The 24,307-nt window shown below is 30.8% G+C and overlaps 1 protein-coding gene across 3 annotated transcripts; it reads right to left on the minus strand.

The window, feature by feature from the left end:
- Positions 1-1,270: 1,270 nt before the first annotated feature.
- On the minus strand, positions 1,271-18,370 carry LOC135142845 (aquaporin). Of its 3 annotated transcripts, none has more exons than XM_064074622.1 (6): positions 18,163-18,370; positions 2,483-2,693; positions 2,291-2,434; positions 1,948-2,241; positions 1,766-1,898; positions 1,271-1,713 (listed from the first exon to the last, which is right to left on the minus strand). In XM_064074622.1, exons 2-6 carry the CDS (start codon positions 2,681-2,683, stop codon positions 1,694-1,696), a joined length of 792 nt encoding a protein of 263 aa, XP_063930692.1. In that variant the 5' UTR covers positions 2,684-2,693; positions 18,163-18,370; the 3' UTR covers positions 1,271-1,693. The 3 variants fall into 3 exon arrangements, with proteins under 3 accessions (XP_063930692.1, XP_063930691.1, XP_063930690.1); XM_064074621.1 differs by having other exon boundaries at positions 1,271-1,726; positions 1,770-1,898; positions 18,163-18,364; XM_064074620.1 differs by having other exon boundaries at positions 1,770-1,898; positions 18,163-18,343.
- Positions 18,371-24,307: the final 5,937 nt, after the last annotated feature.

Raw genomic sequence — 24,307 nt, forward strand, 5'->3', positions numbered from 1 at the left:
GTCCTTGCTTTTTATCCTTTTCATCCTTTTTTATCCTTTTTATCCTTTTTATCCTTTTTATCCTTTTTATCCTTTTTATCCTTTTTATCCTTTTTATCCTTTTTATCCTTTTTATCCTTTTTATCCTTTTTATCCTTTTTATCCTTTTTATCCTTTTTATCCTTTTTATCCTTTTTATCCTTTTTATCCTTTTTATCCTTTTTATCCTTTTTATCCTTTTTATCCTTTTTAATTTGAAATTTAAAAGTTGAATTCATATTCGAAATTCCAAATTTGGTTTTAAAATTTGAAATTTGAATTTTGAAACTTGAAATTTGATTTTGAAATTTGAAATCATCTTTTATAAGCAAGCTAAAAAATATAACCGGAATGTTAAATCACACGTATAGATATCATATTTTGCACATTTTCGATAGATTTATTCGGCAATGGGATGACGTCATAAATATTTTGGGGAGATAAACAAAAATGTTTTGTTTAAAATTTTACCGTGCTTACTACTTTAAAACGTCTGCAAGATTTCAAAGTATTCGGTTTTGCGGATTCAAAATTAAATTGCAAAATGTTGTTATAAAATTTTTATTTTGTTTCCAAAATTCTGGATGTCTTTGGTAAAAACTCAACATGGATGCATAAACTACATGTGTCGGACTGTATTATTTCTTACAATTTAAAATCCATTTACTATGTACAATTTTGAAGCGACAGTTACACCTCATTGTGTTAATTTCATATGAATTTTTACTCTTTAAGTGGAAACGCTGCCGGCAGTCGTTTAAATAAAATAAAATTCATTAAAAATGAAATTAAAAAATTGTTTCTTACTTTCTATTATTTGTCAATATAAAATCCAACTTCTCTTTCAGAACCAATGAAAATGAGTGATCAAAAGGTAATAGGGGTGGGTGGGAGGGGCCACTTTTGACATTGTTTTAAATCTTCCAATGAAATTTGAAACCGGCATTAAAGCTACACCAATGAAACGATATTATAACCGAAAATACTGATAACAACATAATATCTTTTGCAAAAAATGTTTGAATAAAGTCCCTAGATTACAATGTGTTGTCAAGTTTTCTCTAAATTATTCAAAATAAAACAGCGATTGTCTTTTATATTTATTTATTTACATATAAACTTTCACGATTAGTGCTTTAAGATTTGTCTGTTTGGACCGTAAATTAATAGCGTCACAGTTAAACATTTATCAGTTTTATATTTAGTACAACAATACTAAAATATCGATAGTAATAAATAAATAATGACATGATTACATCAATTCGATTTAATGACAAACATAAAAAAATTAGTCACATTACATACAGAATACAGACATCAATATTTTTATTAAAGCTATCATTTTAAAATGCCGTTTTAGTGTTTGTACATGTCGGAAAATTAGTGAAAAAATTAAAATCACAATATATTCAGTGGCTATAAATAATATAGGTCCTCGAGCGAACAAAACAAAAATAGTGGAGATTTTTGGAACATTCGAGCTACGATTTAGTCAATCTACTTTGTCAGAATTTATTTTTACCACACTACTTAGTCACTCGAGGGAGGCACTAAAATAATTCCTTTTTCATATATTATTTTAAAATATACCCAAAGGCTTAATTCTATACAAATATGAACATCAACCGCTGGATCGCTCTAGTCTTTTTGTTATGGCAAGTTTTCGTCTCTCCTGTTAACGTCCAACCTCTTCAGCTACAAAGACAAACTTAATAGAAACATATAAGAATTTCCGGTCACTTTTCACCTACTTCCTTCTCATCCGCAGTCGTAGTGTAGCGCTCGATGATCTTCAAAGGACCAAGACTGGGGGCAGAAAAGGCATGCTTGTAGATCAAAGCAGCGGCTATTCCTCCGAGAACAGGCCCCACCCAATACACCTACAAAAAAAAATTAGACCCGCCGAAATTCAAACCCAAAACTCAGTACCCAGTGGTCGTCCCAGTCGTTGGCAATCAAAGCCGACCCGAAACTCCTAGCCGGGTTCATGCTGCTTCCAGTAAAGTCAACGGTCGCTAAATGACCCACTCCAACGGCCATTCCGATGGCCAAAGCCGCAGCTGGCTTGGCCTCGGGCCTGTTCGGGTCACACACTCCACAAACCACCAGAACCAGCACGAAACCCAAGAAAAATTCCACTCCGAAGCCTTGCACTGGAGTGAAGTCGTCCTGTAGTTGGGTATTCCCCAGACCCGTGCTGTGGAGCGGCTCCGGAGTCAGCGCCTGAAAAAAATAATTATAGTCTGCCGAAAGCGAGAAATTTAGTCGTTACTTTCAAGACGGACGAGCCGGCTAAAGAGCCGAGACACTGGACGATGATGTAGAGGATTCCTTTGACTATGCTGATGTTGCCGACGGACATCATGCCGGCGGTGACGGCGGGGTTTATGTGGGCGCCGCTCACATGGCCGAGGGTCTAGAATAACAAAATGTAGATGGGTTGGTGGCTGGTTGGGGTTCTTACTTGGACTAAGATGAAGATGACCAAGCCGAAGGTGAGGGCGATGAGCACGAAGCTGGTGGGTTTGCCGGTGGCGCTGACGCAAGAAGCGCAGCCGAAGAAGTTGAGGAGGACGTTGGCGAGGAATTCGGCCAGGAGGGCCTTCCAGAGGGTGTTTTTGCTCTTGAGGTCGTTGATCCCGAGGGTTTCGTGGAGGTTGCCCATGGCTTAAAGGCTGGAATAGAATTCAATATCGTTGTATGACAAATCATTCGTTAAGTCAGGTCAGGTCAAGTAAAATTAAGTTAAATTATTCGCTATTAAATTTATTTCTTAATTCAGAAGAAAAAAATGAGAGAACGGGTGGGTGGGTAGGGCGACGTTTTAACTTTTTCCACCAGAGTCGTTTATAAGCAAGTAATTAACCCACATTTAGTCACAACATTTTTTTGAGTTGAAATCGTTTAAAAAATAAAAATTAGGTTATGCAACCAATTATACATTTTTGTCATCGGATGTCTCCCATTAGTCCCATTCTCCTATTTTAAAGTCCAAAATTGACAGATTACTATCAAAACAAATCAATAAAAATGTTTATGTGAGATAAGGGAAGAAAATTATTTAAATTGTTAACACATTTGAAAAAAATAAAAAAAAAACTAAACTTTATGAAAATTTATGGTTAGGTTTGTATTCTGAATTTAAATTCAGGTTTATATCTTGGTTCTCCTGGACGTTTGTCACCAATTAGAACTTTTTCTTTTTTTTTTTTAATAACCTATGCTCTATTAGTTCCCGCTCCTACTTTTCAGAGGGACCTGCAAGTAAACCCCGCCCACCCACCCCGTCTATATTTTAATGATTTATTTATCCACTCTGAACGTGGATCTTATACTGAACAGAAATAAAATTAGTCGTTAGAATGAGAAGAGGGGGGTGGGCGGGGCTAGTACTTGCTAAGATAAGACTGATTTTGGTAAATGACACATCCTCTAAGAAAATAAAGGGTGGGTGGGAGGGGCTAGTACTTGCTAAGATAAGACTGATTTTAGCAAATGACTGAACAATATTAAGAGTATTCACTGGAATGTAGGCGGGGCTATTGCTTGCTTAATAAAGACTCTGTAGGAAAAATTAAACTTAGCAATTCTCTAATTTTTTCCTGCTGAAATAAGAAATAAATCTTATAGCAAATAGTAAACCAAGAAAATTACGATCAGCGTTTTTTTTTTAACAGCCAACGTTCCCATTCGCACTCTACTAAAGAACATTCAATTAACCACGCCCACCCACCCCGCCTCCTCTTCAGTTAATTCAATTCAACAGAGATAAAATTATTAGAACGAGAGCAGCGTGTGTGGACAAGGTCAGTATTTGCTAAGATAAGACTGATTTTGGCATATGACAATCCTCTGAAAAAATATGGGGCGGGTGGGCGGGGCTAGTACTTGCTAAGATAAAACTGATTTTGGCAGATGAGATACTTTCCAAGAAAACAGAGGGCGGGTGGGTGGGGCTAGTATTTGGTAAAATAAGACTGATTTAGGTAAATGATATATCCTCTAAAAAACTAAAGGGTGGGTGGGCGGGGCTAATATTTGATATGATAAGACTGATTTTGGTACTTTTGACATTTTCAACCATTTTTCAATTATTTCCGAAAATTAATTGAAGACATCAAATTTTCTTGTTCGTTATCTAGAAGTCTGATTTTGGTAGATGACGTACTTTCTAAGAAAAGAGAGGGTGGGTGGGCGGGGCTAGTACTTACTAAGATAAGAGTCATTTTGGTAGATGACATACTTTCTAAGAAAAGAGTTTCTTAAAGTACATATATGTCATTTGCCAAAATTAGTCATACCTTTGAATGTACTAGGCTCGCCCACCTGCCCTCTGTTTTCTTAGAGGATATGTCTTTTGCCAAAATTAGTTTTATCTTAGCAAATACTAACTAAAAAAGTGAAAAATTTAAAACTGAAAACTCGTGAAATTCTTTCTTCAGAGCCAATAAGAATGAATGGTCAAAACGGAAGGGGGTAGGTGGGAGGAGCCACTTTTTACTTTCTTTTAAATTTTAGATTCTACCGCTTGTCAAAATAGAATTCAATTCCCTCTGCACAATAAATAAATTAAGTCAGTGAAATAAAGAAAAAAGGTGGGCGGAGCTGAGTTTACCTTTTTTCTCAAGAGTCTTGTAAGCAAGTAGTAACCCCGCCCACTGCCCTCCTCTTCATTCCAGTGACTACTCTTATTATTGTGCAGTCTTACCTTAGCAAATACTAGCCCTGCCCACCCGCCCTCAATTTTCTAAGAGTGTATGTCATTTCCCAAATTCAGTTTTATCTTAGCAAATACTAACAAAAAAAAGAAGAATTGAAAAAATACAGTTTGAAAAATTGAAGACGCCACAATTTGAAAAATCAAAAAATGAATAATAATTAAAAATTGAAAACTCGAGAAATTTATTTTTCAGAGCCAATAAGAATGAATTATCAAAACCGAATAGGGGTGGGTGGGAAGGGCCACTTTTGACTTTGTTTCAAATTTTAGAATCTACCGCTTGTCAATATAGAATTCAATTCCCTCTGTACAGTAAATATGCATAATAAGTCTGTGAAATAGAAAAAAAGTGGGCGGAGCTAAGTTGAGCTTTTTTCTTAAGAGTCTTGTAAGCAAGTAGTAGCCCCGCCCACTGCCCCCCACTTCATTCCAGTGACTACTCTTACAGTCTTACCTTAGTAAATACTAGCCCCGCCCACCCACCCTCTATTTTCTTAGAGTACATATTATTTGCCAAAGTTACTTTTATCTTAGCGTGTACTAGGCCCGCCCACCCGCCCTCACTTTTCTTAGGGGATATTTGATTCGCCAAATTCAGTTTTATCTTAGCAAATGCTAACAAAAAAAAGAAAAATTGAAAAAATGCAGTTTGAAAAATTGAAGACGCCACAAATTGAAAAATCAAAAAGTGAATAATAATTAAAAATTGAAAACTCGAGAAATTTATTTTTCAGATCCAATAAGAATGAGTGATTAAAACGGAATAGCAGTATGTGGGAGGGGCCACTTTTGACTTTGTTTCAAATTTTAGATTCTACCGCTTGTCAATATAGAATTAAATCCCTTCTATACAGTAAATGTAATAGAAATAGAGAAAAAAGTAGGCGGAGCTGAGTTTAGCTTTTTTCTTAAGAGTCTTGTAAGCAAGTAGTAGCCCCGCCCACTGCCCTCCTTTTCATTCCAGTGACTACTCTTATTATTGTTCAGTCTTACTTTGGCAAATACTAGCCCCGCCCACCCACCCTCTGTTTTCTTAGAGTGTATGTGATTTGCCAAAATGGTCTTATCTTGCCATATACTAGGCCCGCCCACCCGCCCTCTTTTTCTTAAAGACCATGTCATTTGCAAACAAACACAAACAAAAAAACATGAAAAATTGGAAAAACGCATTTCGAAAAATTGAAGACGTCAAAAATTGAAAAAGCGGAAAGGGAATTATGAAAAATTGAAAACTCGTGAAATTATTTCTTCTGGGCCAATAAAATGAATGAAAATGATTTTGGCAGATGATTTTACCTTCTAAGAAAATAAAGGGTGGGTGGGTGGGGCAAGTATTTGTAAAGATAAGACTGATTTTGGCAGATGATATACTTTCTAAGAAAATAGAGGGTGGGTGGGCGGGGCTTCAATTTAGTAAGATAAGACTGATTTTGGCAAATGACATACCTTCTAGGAAAATGAAGGGTGGGTGGGTGGGGCTAGTATTTGTAAAGACAAGACTGATTTTGTAGTAACCTCGCGCAGTGCCCCCCTTTTCATTCCAGTGACTACTCTTATTATTGTGCAATCTTACCTTAGTAAATACTAGGCCCACCCACCCGCCCTCTATTTTCTTAGAGTATATATCATTTGCCAAAGTTACTTTTATCTTAGCGTGTACTAGGCCCCCCCACCCACCCTCACTTTTCCTAGAGGATATGTGATTTGCCAAATTCAGTTTTACCTTAGCAAATACTAACAAAAAAAATGAAAAATTGAGAAAACGTAGTTTGAAAAATTGAAGACGCCACAAATTGAAAAATCAAAAAGCGAATAATTGAAACTTGAAAACTTGTGAAATTTATTTTTTAGAGCCAATAAGAATGAATGATCAAAACGGAATACGGGTGGGTGGGAGGGGCCACCTTTGACTTTGTTTCAAATTTTAGATTCTACCGCTTGTCAATTTAGAATTCAATTCCCTCTGAAATAGAAAAAAAAAGGTGGGCGGAGCTGAGTTTAGCTTTTTTCTTAAGAGTCTTGTAAGCACGCAATAATCCCGCCCACTGATTTTTCTTTATTCCAGTGACTACACTTATTAGTCAGTGCAGTCTTACCTTAGCAAATACTAGCCCCGCCCGCCCGCCCGCCCTCTGTTTTCTTAGAGTATATCTCATTTGCCAAAATTAGTCTTCTCTTATTATGTACTAGGCCCGCCCACCCGCCCTCTATCTTCTTAGAAAATATGTCATCTGCCAAAATCAGTCTTATCTTAACGAATATGTACTAGCAAAAAAAAATGAAAAATTGGAAAAATGCAATTCGAAAAATTGAAGACGTCAAAAATTCTAAAATCAAAAAGTGAATAATTAAAAATGTAAAACGGATAGGGGTGGGTGGGAGGGGCCACATTTTACTCTATTTTAAATCTTGGCTTGTCAAAATAGAATTTAGTTCCCATTTTACGATAAATAAAATCACTTTGTCAAATGAGGAAGTAAGTGGGCGGGGCTATATTTAGCTTTTCTATAAACTTATGAGCAAGCACTTAACAAATACAAGCGTAAAATTTTTAAAAAATTTTGAAACAAGCAATAAATTTTTGATCTTGTAAAGCTAAATTTGACTTCTTCTGAAGACTTTTCTCACCGACTTGGCAAAACTATATTTAATTTCAAGGATGAAAAAAGAAAAAATCTGCGTTTGTAAATTTGGGCTAATCAAATTTGGATATTTTTGTCGTAGCTTACAGTTATTAAAAATTCTTGAAAGTCATCTCTGTCAGTTGAGTAAAATGTTAATTTGTAGACCGTCGGTTCCGTGGTGACTTAGTTTTCGTGTATTACTAAGAATTTTAAAAAATAAATTTCATGCCCCACACCATGAAACACTTTGACAATTTTTGAGACACTAAACTTCTAAAAAAAAAACATGATGTGACAGAAAATTACAAAATTTCCAATCTTTCTTAAAAAATCATGAATTATTAAGAATTCTTCAATATCTAAAATTAAAAAAAAAACACAAGGAGATTATAACATATAATCGAAAAAAATGTTTCTACTAAACCATAAATTTTCTTTTTATAATAATGATGTTGGCAACGTCAACGGAGTCTTTGCTTAGTTTGACAGTTATGATCAAATAACTGTCAAATAAAGTGTCAAATAGCTGCGCTGCCAGCATCACTATTTTTAAAATTAATTTCATGGCCTACTAGACGAGTTTTTTCGTCACTTTTGCCCTTAAAAAACTAAGAGATGCATATTTATGCCAGTAAATATTTAAAAAAAAGTTGTGACAAAGTGTGACAGAAAAACATACAATTTCCAGTCGATTTTTCACAAATCATGAACTATTAAAATAGCTAAATCGAAAAATCAAAAAATCGTAAAATCAGAAAATCGAAAAATTGAAACATCGAGAAATCGAAAAACTGAAAACTCGAGAAATCGAACAACTGAAAAGTCAAAACATGGAAATCTCGATAAATTGAGAATTCGAAAAATTCGAAAAGAAGAAGGTTATAACCACAGTATATGTTATAACATATGACCGAAAAAATTGTGCTCTAGTAGACCATGAATTTTCTTTTTATTATAATAATGTTGGCAATACCAATGGAGTCTTTGCTTAGTTTGACAGTTATGGGACAATTTTTTTATCTTGTAAAAGTAAGTCTGAATATTTTTGACGCATTACGGAAATCACGAAATCACGAGCTTACAATCACTAAAAATTTTTAAACGTCATCGCTGTCAGTCGGCTTAAAGTGTTAATTTGTAGACCATCCGTTTCCTGGTGACTCCCAGCCACTCTCATCTTGTCTACTACTAAGAAATCAACGCTCGCCTTCGGCTCGCGGTGACTTTCACACCAAATTCCCACAGTCTAATCGTGCTTTCCCGAAACCCAATCACGACTCAATAATTTGCGTTTTTATTCACCGAAGTAAGAAAAGACGGAAAGTTTTATAAAATCTCGTTACGACTTTTATAACTCATGAAGTCAGAACAATACCACGTCTTCTCAGTCCGGGTCCTGCTAAATCGATCAAACTTCCGAATCGCAATTAATCACAGTGTTTACTGCGACATAGAACCGTGTATCTAAAAATACTGATAAAAGATCAAAGTAAATTCCAAACGATTGTTATCATCCGGAATCCTTATTCATCAAACCAACCAAACACAGTTCTATCTGGAGATTTCTCGAAACCGATAACCTCGAATTAGAAACACCTGAGTTTTACGATGCTTCACAATAATTACACCTGAACAGTCCCGGCAGCTGGGATATCCTTTTACGTACAACACAATCCGATTCGTACATTAATCACAGCCTCTGAATAAGTCCACATAATGATAGGCCTTAACAACACAAAAACATTTCCATTCTCTACGCAGAAACCGCTAGTAGTTTTTTATGCCAAACGAGATTCAGACTCTGAAATCATACACCTGTACCTTCCAGGAAGGAAACGTGATTTGAAATTTCCATAATTAATACCAGTCATGCTATCTGTATCAGAACCAGATTTCGTCATAATTAATTTCGTCACGCATTGATCTTGACATTCACTATAGTACTTTGCAGAGGTGGATTTGTTGTAACGAGCGAAACAAAGATGGATATAGTGAATCGTGAATCATGTCGCTTTTTTATAAGTGAATCATAATAATAAATAGTCCGTTTTATAAATTTCGAATTTTTTGTTAATTTGCCTAAATTAGTAATAATTCTGTCGAGTGGTTGCGGCATGACCGAGTGTCTAAATAAAGGACTGATTTCCACAGCTTCTGCTATCCCCGAAAGGCGACTTTTAATTAGTTGCTTAAAACACAGACGGAGCTAATTAATGCTGTTACCACTATTTGTAAAAATTTTAACGCTCTCCGACTAATTCTTTTAATCAATGATAATAAATTCTCGATAAAGTTGCTTTATGAATAGTTCAAATAAGAAGTTGCTTAAACGTTGGAAGCACTAACCTTCAAAACGTTTGTTCTTTTGCAAAAATAAACAAGCGTGTTTGAACTACCACTCAGTGTTATTATTGAAAAATTAGAGTCTTTTTGAAGTCAACAATAAGTTGGTTAATTTCAACGATAAACAAAATTGCCGAAATTAACACAAAATGGTAGCAATTAAATGTCCTGACATTTTCGTAATTAAATAGTTAAGCGCAACAGCTTTTTTTGTAAAGGGTAAGGTCGCAGGAATCGATTCCCGGAAAATGTTAAATTTATATTTAAACACCGGTCCCTATTTTTCGGGAACATATGGGATAATAATTAATCAATTTAGTTATCAGTGACTTTATCCGAATAACTTACGACTTGTTTGCAAAACGCTCTTCACTTTCGAGCTATTAAAGTACAAACAATACATTTTACGGTCGTTTTTATTGCTTTTTAAACAGGTTAATGTAGTCCTGGAACGTTCTGGCAAAGTGTCAGAAGTGCTTTGGTAATTTTTATTGAGTAATAATTGCACGGGACACGCTGGCCGGCAAATATTTTTGTGATATCATCGCCAGATAAGTGAGTTTTAGCTTAACTAAGCGTATCCTGCGACTACTCCTACAGGGATGTTCTATTGTAAAAATATGGCTCGTAAACGTAATACTGTCTATTAAATTAGTTAAGCTTTGTTTATGCATTGTTGTGCGTTGTAAAACGGGACGATGGGAATAAATGTAGGATTTCCGACTTTGTTTTGACACGTCTCTAATAAAGTCGGGCTTTTTTAGTGTGTTTGGCTGAAGCAGTAAAGGATTTTTTCTTCAGTTGGATCGACACCCACGGGTGCATTATGATGTCATGAACAATATTGAGCGCAATCGACTGCCAGAACTCATCTACATAATGATGTAAGAATGTGATCACTTTTTTTAAAATACAAACACATTTTGGTTTTTTCTTGGACCGGTTTTTAATTTATTTTTCCTGTATCCGGAGGTTTTAACACGTGTGACACAAACAAGCAATAACTGCCTTATTAGTGAATATATACCGAAAATCGGGTTTAAATAGTGAAGGTATTTCGTAATTTGTCAAAATTATGGTCAACAATAAAATTGGAAAAGTCTGGTGTCGAGGACTGTGTTTTAATTTTAGACAAACAGCTTATCACTGAATTAGAATTAGAATCATAGGCAATATTAGAGCGGATGTTTAAAAAGTAATGTGAAAAAACGTTCTTGGCAAAAACATGACGTATAAAAATGCAATTCGCTTGATTTTAAACAAATATAAAAAAATAAAAACTGCTATAATGGAATATTATAAGCACTTTTTCTTAGAAGCGCATTAAAATCTCTGAAATTTTACAAAAACCTCAAATTTCTTTTCTCATAACAATTTAATACCTTACTAAATGGTTAATTTTTACTCAAAAATTACTTATTTTATAGTAGGCCATGTTCGTTTTATTATTTACTGTCAAATAACTGTCAAAGATTGTACCGACATCATTATTTTAAAAATAAGTTTCATAACCTAATTGAGGATCACATCCTATAATATTTAAATCCGGAAATATCAGGTGGCTATCAATAATTGGAGCGAATTTTTGGGTTGGCAGTTCTGATTATTGACAGCAGTGTCAACATGTCAAGTCGCAGTTGTCAATTTTGACACCCCTGCGGAAGCAATGGGAAGATTTGAATTCGTGCCCAAAATTTGTTTTTTTTTAATAATTACGTTGGCAACACTTACGCGTCTATGCTTAGTTTGACAGATATGGTCAGACAACTGTCAAAAAAACTGTCAAATAGTTGCGAGTTCATGACCCACTTGCATTTTTGAGACACTAAATTTATTAAAAAAAAAAAGTGTAACAGGAAGTGACAACATTTCCAATCTGTTTCTCACAAATAATAAAGTAATCTAAAATTAAAAAAAACGAAACGAAAAATCGAAAAATTTAAGAATCGAAATATTGAATGAAAAATTCCAAAACTGAAAATAGAAAAACTGATAAATCGATAAATCGAAAAATTGAAATACACACTGAAAAACTGAAGAATAAGAAATTTGAGGAGTGAGATCAAAAAGTTGAAAAATCGAAAAATCGAATAATTAAAAAAAAAACAAGAAGAAGATAATAACATATGCTCGAAAAAAATGTCCTCTAGTAGACCATGAATTTTCTTTTTATAATAACGTTGGCAACACGAATGGAGTCTTTGCTTAGTTTGACAGTTATGGTCAAATAACTGTCAAATAAAGTGTCAAATATTTAGCTGCGATGCCAACATCACTATTTTTACAATTAATTTCATGGTCTACTAGATGACTTTTTTCCGGTCATTTTTGACCACAAAAAACTCGAAGATGCATTTTTGAAGCAGTAAACAATAAAAAATCGAGCACAAACGAAATTCCCGAAACTGAAATCTCGAAAATTGGAAAATCGATAAATTGAAAACCGAAAAATCGGAAAATACCTAGAAATCAGAAAATTGAAAGATTTAAAATTTGAAAAAATGGAAAAATTAAAAATCAAGAAATTGAATAATTGAAAAATCGAAACATGGAAATCTCGATAAATCCACAAATCGAAAAATTGAAAAATTGAAATATCCAAAAATCAAAAATGTTAAAAATCTAAAAATTGAAAAAGCGAAAAAAACAGAAGTCGAAAGAAAAATTGAGAAATCGGAACATAAAAAGATCGGGAAATCGAGAAGTTGAAAAGCCGGGAAGTCAAAAAACAGGAAAAACAAGAAATTGAAACTGCATAAATTCGAAAAATCGAAAAATCGGAAAATTAAACAATTGAAAAATCGAAACATCGTCTCGATAAATCCAGAAATCGAAAAACTGAAAAATTTTACTTAATCGAAAAATTGGAAAACCGAAAAATCTACAACAGAGAAGTCCAAAAAAATCGAAAAATTTTAAATTTAAAAAATCGAAAATTAAAATGTTGACAAATTGAAGAATCGTATTACAATTGAAAAGTTCAGAAATCGAGAGATCGAAAAATCGAAAAATTTAATCATCGAAATGTTGACAAAACGAGAAATCGAAAAACGAGCAATCAGAACATCGAAAAATCGAGAAATCGTGAAATGGAAAAATAGAAAAATCGAAAAATCTAAACGACGAATGTCAAAAAAATCGAGAAATTTGAAAAATCGAAAAATTAAAAAAACCGACAAATCTAAAACAGAGACGTCGAAAAAAAATGGGAAGATTGAAAATCTAAAAACATCAAAAAATTAAAAAATCTAAAATTTAAAAATTGGAAAAAGTTGGCAATTCGAAAAATTGAGAAATCGAAAAATTTTAAATTTAAACATCGAAAATTAAAATGTCGAAAAATTGAAGAATCGGATTACAATTGACAAATTGAGAAATCGAAACACTAAAAAATCGAAAAATTGATAAATCCAAAAATTGAAAAACCGATAAGATAAAAAATCGAGAGATCGAAAAATCGAAAAATTTAAGCATCGAAATGTTGAAAAATCGAGAAATCGAAAAACGAGCATTCAGAACATCGAAAAATCGAGAAATCGTGAATGGAAAAATAAAAAAATCTAAAAATCTAAAAAACGAATGTCAAAAAAATCGAGAAATTTGAAAAATCGAAAAATTAAAAACCGACAAACCTAAAACAGAGAAATCGAAAAAAATCGAAATATTGAAAATCTAAAAACATCAAAAAATTGAAAAATCTAACATTTAAAAATTGGAAAAAATTGGAAAATCGAAAAATTTAAAATTTAAAACATCGAAAATTAAAATCTCGAAAAATTGAAGAATCGTACACTTGAAAAACTGGGGAATAGAAACACTAAAAAATCGAAAAATTGAAAAATTGACGGATCCAAAAATTGAAAACCAAAGTATCGAAATGTTAAAAAATCCAAAAACTGAATGATCGAAAAACTGATAAACCGATAAATCGAAAAACTGAGAAATTGAGAAGTCGAAAAGTTGAGAAATGGAAAATATAAAAAATCGAGACATTGAAAAATCAAAAACCTAATGATCGAAAAAAAGAAAAAAAGAAAATGTAAAAACTGAAAAATCAAAAAATCAAAAGTGTTAAAAACCTAAAAGTTGAAAGAAAAATCGGAAGATCGACAAAATCGACATCAAAAGATTGAAAAACGTAAAAGTTAAAAATTCTAAAAATTGAAAAATTGAAAAATAGAAAAATCTAAAATTTACAAAACCAAAAATTAAAATGTCGAAAAATTGAAGAATCGGATTACAATTGAAAAATTTAAGAAATCGAAACACTAAAAAATCGAAAAATTGATAAATCCAAAAATTGAAAAACCGATAAGATAAAAAATCGAGAGATCGAAAAATCGAAAAATTTAAGCATCGAAATGTTGAAAAATCGAGAAATCGAAAAACGAGCAATCAAAACATCGAAAAATCGAGAAATCGTGAAATGGAAAAATAAAAAATTCGAAAAATCTAAAAAACGAATGTCAAAAAAATCCAGAAATTTGAAAAATCGTAAAATTAAAAAACCGATAAACCTAAAACAGAGAGATCGAAAAAAAATCGAAACATTGAAAATCTAAAAACATCAAAAAACTGAAAAATCTAAAATTTAAAAATTGGAAAAAATTGGAAAATCGAAAAATTGAGGAATCGAAAAATTTTAAATTTAACACATCGAAAATTAAAATATCGAAAAATTGAAGAATCATACAATTGAAAAACTGGGGAATCGAAACACTAAAAAATCGAAAAATTGAAAAATTGACAGATCCAAAAATTGAAAACTCAAGTATCGAAATGTTAAAAAATCCAAAAACTGAATGATCAAAAAACTGATAAACCGATAAATCGAAAATCTGAGAAATTGATAAGTCGAAAAGTTGAAAAATGGAAAATATAAAAAATCGAGACATTGAAAAATCAAAAACCTAATGATCGAAAAATTGAAAAAAAGAAAAATGTAAAAATTTATAAATCGAAAACTCGAGAAATAGAGAAATGGGAAAACCAAAAAATCGAAAAATCGCTTAATCGAGAAATCGAAAATTTAGAAACTCCAAATCAAAATATGTAGTATAAATTCAAAAAAATCCAAATTAAAAACTGAAAAACTCAAAGATTTAAAATTGAAAAAATCTATAAATCGAAAAATCGAAAAACTGAAAAATCGAGAAACTGAACAATTGTTAAAAACCTAAAAATTGAAAAACAGAAAAATGGAAAGAAAAATCGGAAGATCGACAAAATCGACATCAAAAGATTGAAAAATTGAAAAATTTGAAAATCTAAAATTTAAAAAATCGAAAATTAAAATGTCGAAAAATTGAAGAATTGAGAAATCGAAAAGTTGAAAAATCGAAGAATTGAAGAATAAAAAATTATTCAGAGAAGTAGAAAAAAATCGAAAGATTGAGAATCAAAACATCAAAAAATTGAAAAATCTAAAATTTGAAAATCTAAAACTTAAAAATTGAAAAAACTTGAAAAATCGAAAAATTGAGAAATCAAAAAATTTTAAATTAAAAAAATTGAAAGTTAGTGTCGGAAAATTGAAGAATCGATCAACTGAAATGGTGAAAAATCGAAAATATTAAAAATCCAAAAATTGGAAAAACAAAAAACTGAAGAATTGAAAAACTGAAATCGAAAGTCGAGCAATCAAAACATCGAAAAATCGAGAAATCGTGAAATGGAAAAATAAAAAATCGAAAATTCTAAAAGTCGAAATGTCAAAAAAACCTAGAAATCGAAAAATCGAAAATTTTAAGAACCGGTATGTTGAATGAAAAAATGGATATTCAGTATTTGGATAAATCTGAAATATGCATAAATCTGAAATGCTGAAAAATTGAAGAATCAAAAAATTGAAAGATTGAGAAATCGAAAAGTTGAAAAATCGAAGAATTGAAGAATCAGAAAACTAAAAAAACGAGCAAACGAAATTCCCGAAACTGAAATCTCGAAAAATCAGAAAATCGAAACAAAAAAAATTAAAAATTGAAAAATTGAAAGATCTAATTTGAAAAAATCGATAATCGAAAAATCGAAAAACTAAAAAATCCAGAAATTGAACAGTTGAAAAATTTAAATTTGAAAATCTCTATTAATCCAGAAATCGAAAAATCGAAAAATTGGAAAACCGAAAAATTGAAAAATCCAAAAATCGATGTTACAGATCGAAAAATTGAAAAATCTAAAACAGAAAAGTAGAAAGAAAAATCGGAAGATCGACACTCAAAACATCAAAAAACTGAATAACGTAAAATTTAAAAAATCCAAATATTGAATAATCGAGAAATCGAAAAATCGAAAAATTTAAAAATCGAAATGTTGAATAAAAAATCCCAAAACTGAAATATAGGAAAATTGATAAATCGATAAATCGAAAAACTGAAATACTGAAAAATTGACGAATCGGAAAACTGAAAGATGGAGAAATCGAGAAAAGTTTGAAAATCGAAGAATTAAGTAATCAAAAATTATTCATTATCTAAAGTATAAAAGTAGGAAGAAGATTGTAACATATGATCGAAAAAAATGTCCTCCAGTAGACCATGAATTTTATTTTTATAATAATGATGTTGGCAACACGAATGGAGTCTTTGCTTAACTTGAGTTATGCTCAAATAACTGTCAAATAAAGTGTCAAATAGCTGATGCAAACCTCACTATTTTTAAAATTAATTTCATAGCCTACTAGACGACTTTTTTCGGCCCAGTTAAATTCACATTGAACATTATTTAAAAAATAAATTTCATGCCCTACTAGAGGATTTTTTTGCCATCATATACATTTGTTACGCACGATCTTGTCAAAATTATACATATAAAAAAAATAGCGTGACAGAAAAACACTAAATTTCCAATTTGTTTCTCGAAAATCACCAATTATTCAAAAATTATTTTTATTTCAAATTATAAAAGACCGTATGCTACAAAAATGTCCTCTGGAATTTTTTTTCGAAATAATGATGTTGGCAACACGTTCCTTGACGGATTTGACAGTAACGGTCAAATAACTGCAATACCAACATCATTATTTTAAATATAAGTTTCATGGCATACTAGAGAATTTGTTAGTGATTTCATTTGCTTTTTTTATTATTAGAAAAAATTGAAAATATCACACAAATGAGTACAATAGTTTCATGTAAAGTATGCAGGGAATGTTTACTGTCACGTGTAAAGCATGAATTATGTATTATTGTTATTATTTATTCAAACAGCGTCGTCGTTTGCATAAGTTTTATATTTATTTATGATATTTTGTGGTCTAAAATAACGCTACTATCACGAGAATGCAATTTAATCCCGATGCACCTTTTTAGGTTAAGTGGCACTTCTTATCACCTCATTCTTTACAAATTAGATCAACGCATTTTTCGATTTTATCTAAGATAAGACTCGAGATAAAAAGTTCAACTCTCCCCTACGAAGAAAACCAACTCCAGCCAACTGATTTAATCGCGACTAGAAATTCGCAACAGGAGGAAACAAGACGCCGATTTGAGCTTTTGCCAAACTCTTACTCATTATAATATAGTTTAATTTAAATAACATACTTCATTTTTGTCAACCGACACAAAGAACCCACGTTACAGCCAATAAACTGAAAATGTCGGTTTTTCGAGGTAAATTTAGCAGTTGTTGACCAACATTCAGCCTGTATCTCCGGTCCTATTTATAATAAAAGGTTCAAACGAAGGAAAGTTTCTCAGTAAAATATTTTTCCAAAAATTTCAAACAGTTGGCTTATCGCAATAAAACTAAGAATTCCCCACTGATAAACGCTTTTTATAATTTTATGCTTACTCAGTTGTAACGAGTTTTTGTCTACACAACCTTGCAATTCCAACAACCGTAATATAATAACCGAAATTCCAGTTCAGTTTTGACTCTACAATCAAAATTCAATTATTAGAAAAACGTAGCATTTCAAACACAAAAACAATGCAAAGTGTGATTTTCACCTTGAGTGCGGTGCACTCTGTCTTTGACACAGTTAAGTCTGGAAAAAAATTTTGGCACGGCGTTAACGACTCTTCCAATATTTGGAAGTCGCTCTAAATCAAAATCAAATAAATTCGCCAATAAACAATAACGACATTCCTGGCCAATTAAAAACCGTCCAAAATATTTGTTCAATAAATTGTCACATCTCTGAGTGATCAATAAACGTTGTGATAGTCACGATCAACATTTCACGGTTCATGCTCCACCAGAGTTACCTTTTTTGCCCGAACTAATTAAAACGTGCCACAAGAACAAAACGAACAAAGACTTGACGCGTATTACAGAAATGCGCTTTTTATGGCAAAAGTGACCTTATTCTCGGAGCACGTTTAAGCCAAAATTGTAGGTAAATTGCTGAGTAGAAATTAAATGATTGGCTAATTGTCGCATGAGCTGAATTTAGTATGAGTGTTAAAAAATAACACTGACTTAACATAAGTGTACGATTTTCCGAGCACTTACCTTGGAAAATTGGTAACAGGTGAACTCTCACTGGGACAGCTTGAGGTGTATGAGCTTTGCGCGGCAAAACTTCAACTGCTCGCATCCATAATTTGATTCAAGATAGAAGTGGGATTTGTGCACAAACAAGTGGGGGAATAATAATTAAATTGTTATTTTATTTTATTATAACGTGTTGCTCACACCTATTTTCAAAGTTGCACTAGCAGATGCACAAATCCGGAAAAATCGTGGAGCTTTCTGCGTCAAAACTTCGATAATTTCCACATAGAAATGATATAAATGTTTATATTTAGCTTATGTAGGTACCTCAAAACATCAATTGTTTAATAAACGATCTGCCTCCATGCCATAATGCACTCCTACTCTGCAACAGAAATAGAGGCTATTAGTTTTTATTAGAACAAAGTGTGCATTTATTTATTTATGGCGTTTGAATTTGTCGTTTGTCGTTGGGTGGTGGCTCGCTCGCGTTCTTTTTATATTGAAATTGGAGAAATTTAGAAATTTTCTGGCCACGGAGCCGCGATTGTCTAATTATAACAATGAAGGTTACTTCGGCTTATTTAAATGCTTGATAAATTGTTCTTTGGGTCCATTCCGTAAACAAACTTGTAATTCTTGCATTTTTTAGCTAATCGGTGTTTACTTTTCAAAATGGTCTGTTTAATTTTTTATTATCGAGTCAAGTCATCTCTGCGTGTTACGGTCGACGTTATTAAATTATGCAATTTGCACTATTACAAAGCGAAGTGAGTACATAAAAGTTTGTTTCCAAAATTATTGCATATTACGAGAGTGCATTATGTAATAGGAAACAGAAGCAGTAAAACTCCATTCGTTTTATTTTAATAATTAGTTGTTTCATTAGTTTGTAGGGGACATTTAAATTAATTTAATTAAACAACAAAACGAAGTTTAATTAATTTACCTTTTTTTTCTGATGGAAGTATCATGTAACAAATAATCGATTTACATGTCAAAGGGTTGCCAACAGATTATTGACATTAAGTACACTGATAACAATAACAAATGAGCACCGATAAGGATGCACACTACACTTTTTAAATTGAAAACAGCATACTTACTGATATACGATTTATTAAATTTAACGGGTGTTGTTTACAACATAACATACTCCTACACGTGTAGTTTATGAATCCGTGTTGAGTTTTTCCAGACATCTATATTTTTGGAAAAAAAAATTAACTTTGACTGCAATTGCTCTGAAATCTTGCTACCCCTTCCCAAAATCCGTGTTGAATTTTTATCCTAGACAACGAGATTTTTGAAAAAAAAATCAAAATTGTATAACAAGTTTTCGAATTTTGCCGATAGGCTTCACAACTTTTGTATTTCTCGATTTTTCGACTACTTCGATTTTTTATACTTGAATTTTGGGATTTTTCGAATTTCCTGTTACACGATTTTTTATTTTTTGATTTCTCAATTTTCCGATATTTCGGTTTTATTTCTCGATTAATGGATTTATCAATTTTTCGATCTTTAGTTTTGATTCGATTTTTCGATTCAGTTTGTTTCATTGTTCAATTTTTATACACTTTAATTTTTTGATTTTTCGATTTCTCGATTTTTGATTTTTCGATTATTTTTAATTTTCAATTTTTTGGTGTTTCGATTTCGATTTCCTTTAATTTTTCTTTCAGCTTCTCGGTTTTAGAAATTTCGTTTTTTGCTTTTTGGATTTTTAAATTTTTTTTGACATTTTAACTTTTAGATTTCTCGATTTTTTGAGAATCAGACTTTTAGATTTTTCCATTTCTCGATTTCTCGACTTTTCGATGTTTGGATCGCTCGACGTTTCGATTTCTCGATTTTTCAGTTTTTCAGTTCTTCAGTTTTTCGATTTTTTAATTTTTCAATTTTTATGTTTCTGATTTTTCAATTTTTCGTTTTTTAATATTTTCGATTTTTCGATTTAGGATTAATCAATTTTTCGATATTTCAGTTTTGAGATTATTCAACATTTCGATTCTTAAATTTTTCGAGTTTTCGATCCTTCGTTTTTTTTATCTTTCCGCTTTTTCTATTTTTGAATTTATCAATTTTTCAATTTTTTTATTTTTTACATTTTTGGATTTCTCGATTTTTCGATTTTTCAACTTTCGATTTTCAATTTTCCGATTACTTTAGTTTTCAATATTTCAGTTTTGGGATTTTTCAATTTTTCAATTCAATTACTCGATTTTGTCCTTTTTTTAATTTTTCAATTTCCCAATTTTCCGATATTTCCGCTTTACGATTTTTCAATTTTCTAATTCTTCAATTTTTCGATTTTTTAATTTTTCAAGTTTTGGAGTCTCTAAATTTTCGATTTCTCGATTTTTAAACTTAATCGATTTTTCGTCTTGTCGGTTTCCCAATTTTTTTTGACATTTTGACTTTTAGATTTCTCGACTTTTCGATGTTTCTTTCAATTGTACGACGTTTCAATTTCTCGATTTTTTAGGTTTTCAACTCTTCAATTTTTCGATTTTTTAATTTTTCATTTTGTCGGTTTTTAGGTTTTCGATTATTTAATTTTTCGATTTTTAATATTTTCGGTTTTTCAACTTCCGATTTTCAATTTTCAGATTATTTCAGTTTTCAATACTTCAATTTTGGGATTTTTCAATTTTCCAATTCAATTACTCCATTTTTTTCAAATTTTCGATTAATCGATTTTTCGACTTGTCGGTTTCCCGATTTTTTTTACATTTTGACTTTTAGATTTTTCGATTTTACCATTTCCCCATTTTTCTCGACTTTTCAATTTTTTTTCGATTATTCGACGTTTCAATTTCTTGATTTTTTAGTTTCTCAATTCTTCAATTTTTCGATTTTTTAATTTTTCAATTTCTCGGTTTTTAGGTTTTTAATTTTTCAATTTTTCGATTTTTAATATTTTCGATTTTTCAACTTCTCGATTTCCCAGTTTTTCAATTTTGCTATTCTTCATTTTTTCGTCGATTTTTCAGATTTTCAATTTTTTGACTTTTTTTGTTTTTTAATATCTCGATTTTACCATTTTTCGATTTTTCAGTTTTTCAACATTTTAATTTTCGATTTTTTAAAATTCAGATTTTTTTTGGTTTAATTTTTCGAATTTTTGAACTATAGATTTTTCAGTTTTTTGATGTTTTGATTGTCGATCTTTCGATTTATCTTTCAACTTTAGGATTTTTCGTTATTTTAATTTTTTGATTTTTAAAATTATTGATTTTTCGGTTTTTCAATATTGATTTGTGGATTTATTGAGCCTTCATTGTTTTTTTTTTAATTTTAAAATTTTCAATTATTAATTTTTGAATTTTTCGAATTTATGCTTTTTCGATTTTCCAGTTTTTTGATTTTTCGACTTTTCGATTTGTTGATGTTTCAATTTTTCGATGTTTTCGATTTTCTGATTTCGAGATTTGTCGATTTTTGACTTTTTGACCTTTCAACATATCGATTTTTCAATTTTCCGAAGTTTCGGCTTTTCAGTTTCTCTATGTTCCAGTTTTTGGGATTTCAATTTTGGGATTCCCATTTTCTCGATTTTTGAATTTTTCGATTCATTAATTTTTCAGTTTTTCAATTTATCGACTTATTCAAATTTTTACAATTTTGTTATTATGTTTAGATTTTCGGATTTTCGACTGTTCAATTTCTCTGTCTTTTAAAATCAAAAGTTTTAAAAATCAAAACTTAAAAAACCGAAAAATCTGAAAAATTGGAAAAATGAAAAATCCAAAATTGAAATTGAAAAATTGAGAAACCGAAAACTGAAAAATCGAAATATTAAATAATCGAAAAACTGAATAATCGAGATATCAGAAAATTCCGAAACTGAAATCTCGAAAAATTGGAAAAACGAAAAATTGAAAAGTCCCAACCTCCAGTAATTAGAATATCGTTACATCGAAAAGCCGTAAGTTCAAAAATTTGAAAAACCTGGAAATCATCAAAAAATTGAAAAATCAAAAATTTAAAAAGTCGAAAAATTAAAAAATTGAGAAACCGAAAAATCAAAATCGGAGAAGTCAAAAAATCGAAAAATCGAGAAATCGAATCATCAGAAATTGAAAAATAAAAAATGCAACTGGAAAATAGAAGAATTGACAGATATAGAATTTAAAAAAACGAAAAATGAAATGTTGAAAAAATAAAGAATCGAAAAAATTGAAAAAAATTAAAATTTTGAAAAATTGGGAAATCGAAAACTTGAAAAATCGGGAAGTCGAAAAATCGAACCATTTGTGAAGTCAAGAAATTAAAAAATTAAAAAACCAAAAACTGAAAAATCGAGAAATTAGAAAATCCCGAAACTGCAATTTCGAAAAATTGGTTTACGAATCTGTGTTGGGCTTTTTTGAAAAAAAAAATCAAAATTATGCAACAATTTTTCGAATTTTCGATTATTGTAGGATTATAGGCTGTAGGATTTTTGGATTTCTCGATTTTTCGATTATTTCGATTTTTTATACTTGAATTTTGGGATTTTTTCTTCAATGTCTCGATTAATCGATTTTTCTACTTCTCGATTTCCCATTCTTTTGAGATTTCGACCTTTTTAAATGTTAAATTTTTCGATTTTTCAATTTTCGATTTTCAATTTTCCGATTACTTCAGTTTTCAATACTTCAATACTGGGATTTTTCAATTTGTCAGTTCAATTACTCAATTTTGTCAATTTCCGACGTTTCAATTTTACGATTTTTCAATTCGTTAATTGTTCAATTTTTCGATTTTTCAATTTTTCTAATTTTGACGTTTCTAAATTTTCGATTTCTCGACTTGTTGATTTCTCAATTTTTTTTGACATTTTGACTTTTTGATTTTTCAATTTTTCGATTTTTAATATTTTCTGTTTTTCAACTTCTCGATTTTTCAGTTTTTCAATTTTTCTATTCTTCCTTTTTTCTTCGATTTCTCAGTTTCAATTTTTCGATTTTTCTGTTTAGCAGTTTTTCGACATTTCAGATTTGGGAGTATTTAACATTTCCATTCTTAAATTTTTCGATTTTTAAATTTTTGGAGTTATCAGTTTTTCAATTTTTTTATTTTTTGGTGCTTTGATTTCTCGATTTTACAATTTTTCGTTTTTTTCAATTTTTCAACATTTTAATTTTCAATTTTTTGAATTTTTAAATTTTAGATTTCTCAGTTTTTTGATGTTTTAAGTAATTGTCGATTTTACCATTTTTCAATGTTCGGTTTGCGGTTTTTCGATTTCTGGATTTATCGAGACTTTACCTTTTTAATTTTTAGAATGTATGCTATTTCGATATTTCGATTTTTCGATTTCCCATCTTTTAATGTTTCGATTTGTTGATGTTTCAATTTTTCGATGTTTTCGTTTTTCTGATTCGAGATTTGTCGATTTTTCGACTTTTTGACTTTTCGACATATCGATTTTTCAATTTTTCGACGTTTCGACTTTTCAGTTTTTTCATGTTCCAGTTTTTCGGGATTTGAATTTTGGGATTCTCATTTTCCCGATTTTTGAATTTTTCGATGCATCAATTTTTGAGTTCAATTTATTGACTTATTAAAATTTTTCCAATTTTTCGATGTTATCCTGTTTCGATTTTCGGATTCTCGACAGTTCAATTTCTGTCTTTTAAAATCAAAAGTTTTAAAAATGAAAAAACCGAAAAATCTGAAAAATTGGAAAATCGAAAAATCGAAAAATCTAAAATTAAAAAATTCGAAAAAACCAAAATTTGAAAAATTCCCAAAATTGAAATGTTGAAAAATTGAGAAACCAAAAACTTAAAATCGAAATATTTAAAAATTCGAAAAATTTTGGAGTCGAAATGTTGAAAAATCATAAAATTTAATTATCGAAAAATTGGGGAATGGAATTGAAAGCATGAAAAATTGAAAAGTCAAAAAAATCAAAAAACAAAAAAATGCAAAAGTCAAAAAATCCTACAGTTAAACAATCGAAAAACCGAAAGATCGGAAGCTCGATAAATTCAAAAATCGAAAAATTAAAAAATTGAGAAACCAAAAAATCAAAACCCGAGAAGTCAAAAAATCGAAAAATCGAGAAATCGAATCATCAAAAATTGAAAAATAAAAAATGCAACTGGAAAATAGAAGAATTGACAGATATAGAATTTAAAAAAACGAAAAATTAAATGTTGAAAAAATAAAG

The sequence above is a fragment of the Zophobas morio genome, unplaced genomic scaffold, assembly GCF_036711695.1.
Source record: "Zophobas morio isolate AGI-343-1 ecotype UQ-CSIRO unplaced genomic scaffold, CSIRO_AGI_Zmor_V1 ptg000054l, whole genome shotgun sequence".
NCBI lineage: Eukaryota > Metazoa > Arthropoda > Insecta > Coleoptera > Tenebrionidae > Zophobas > Zophobas morio.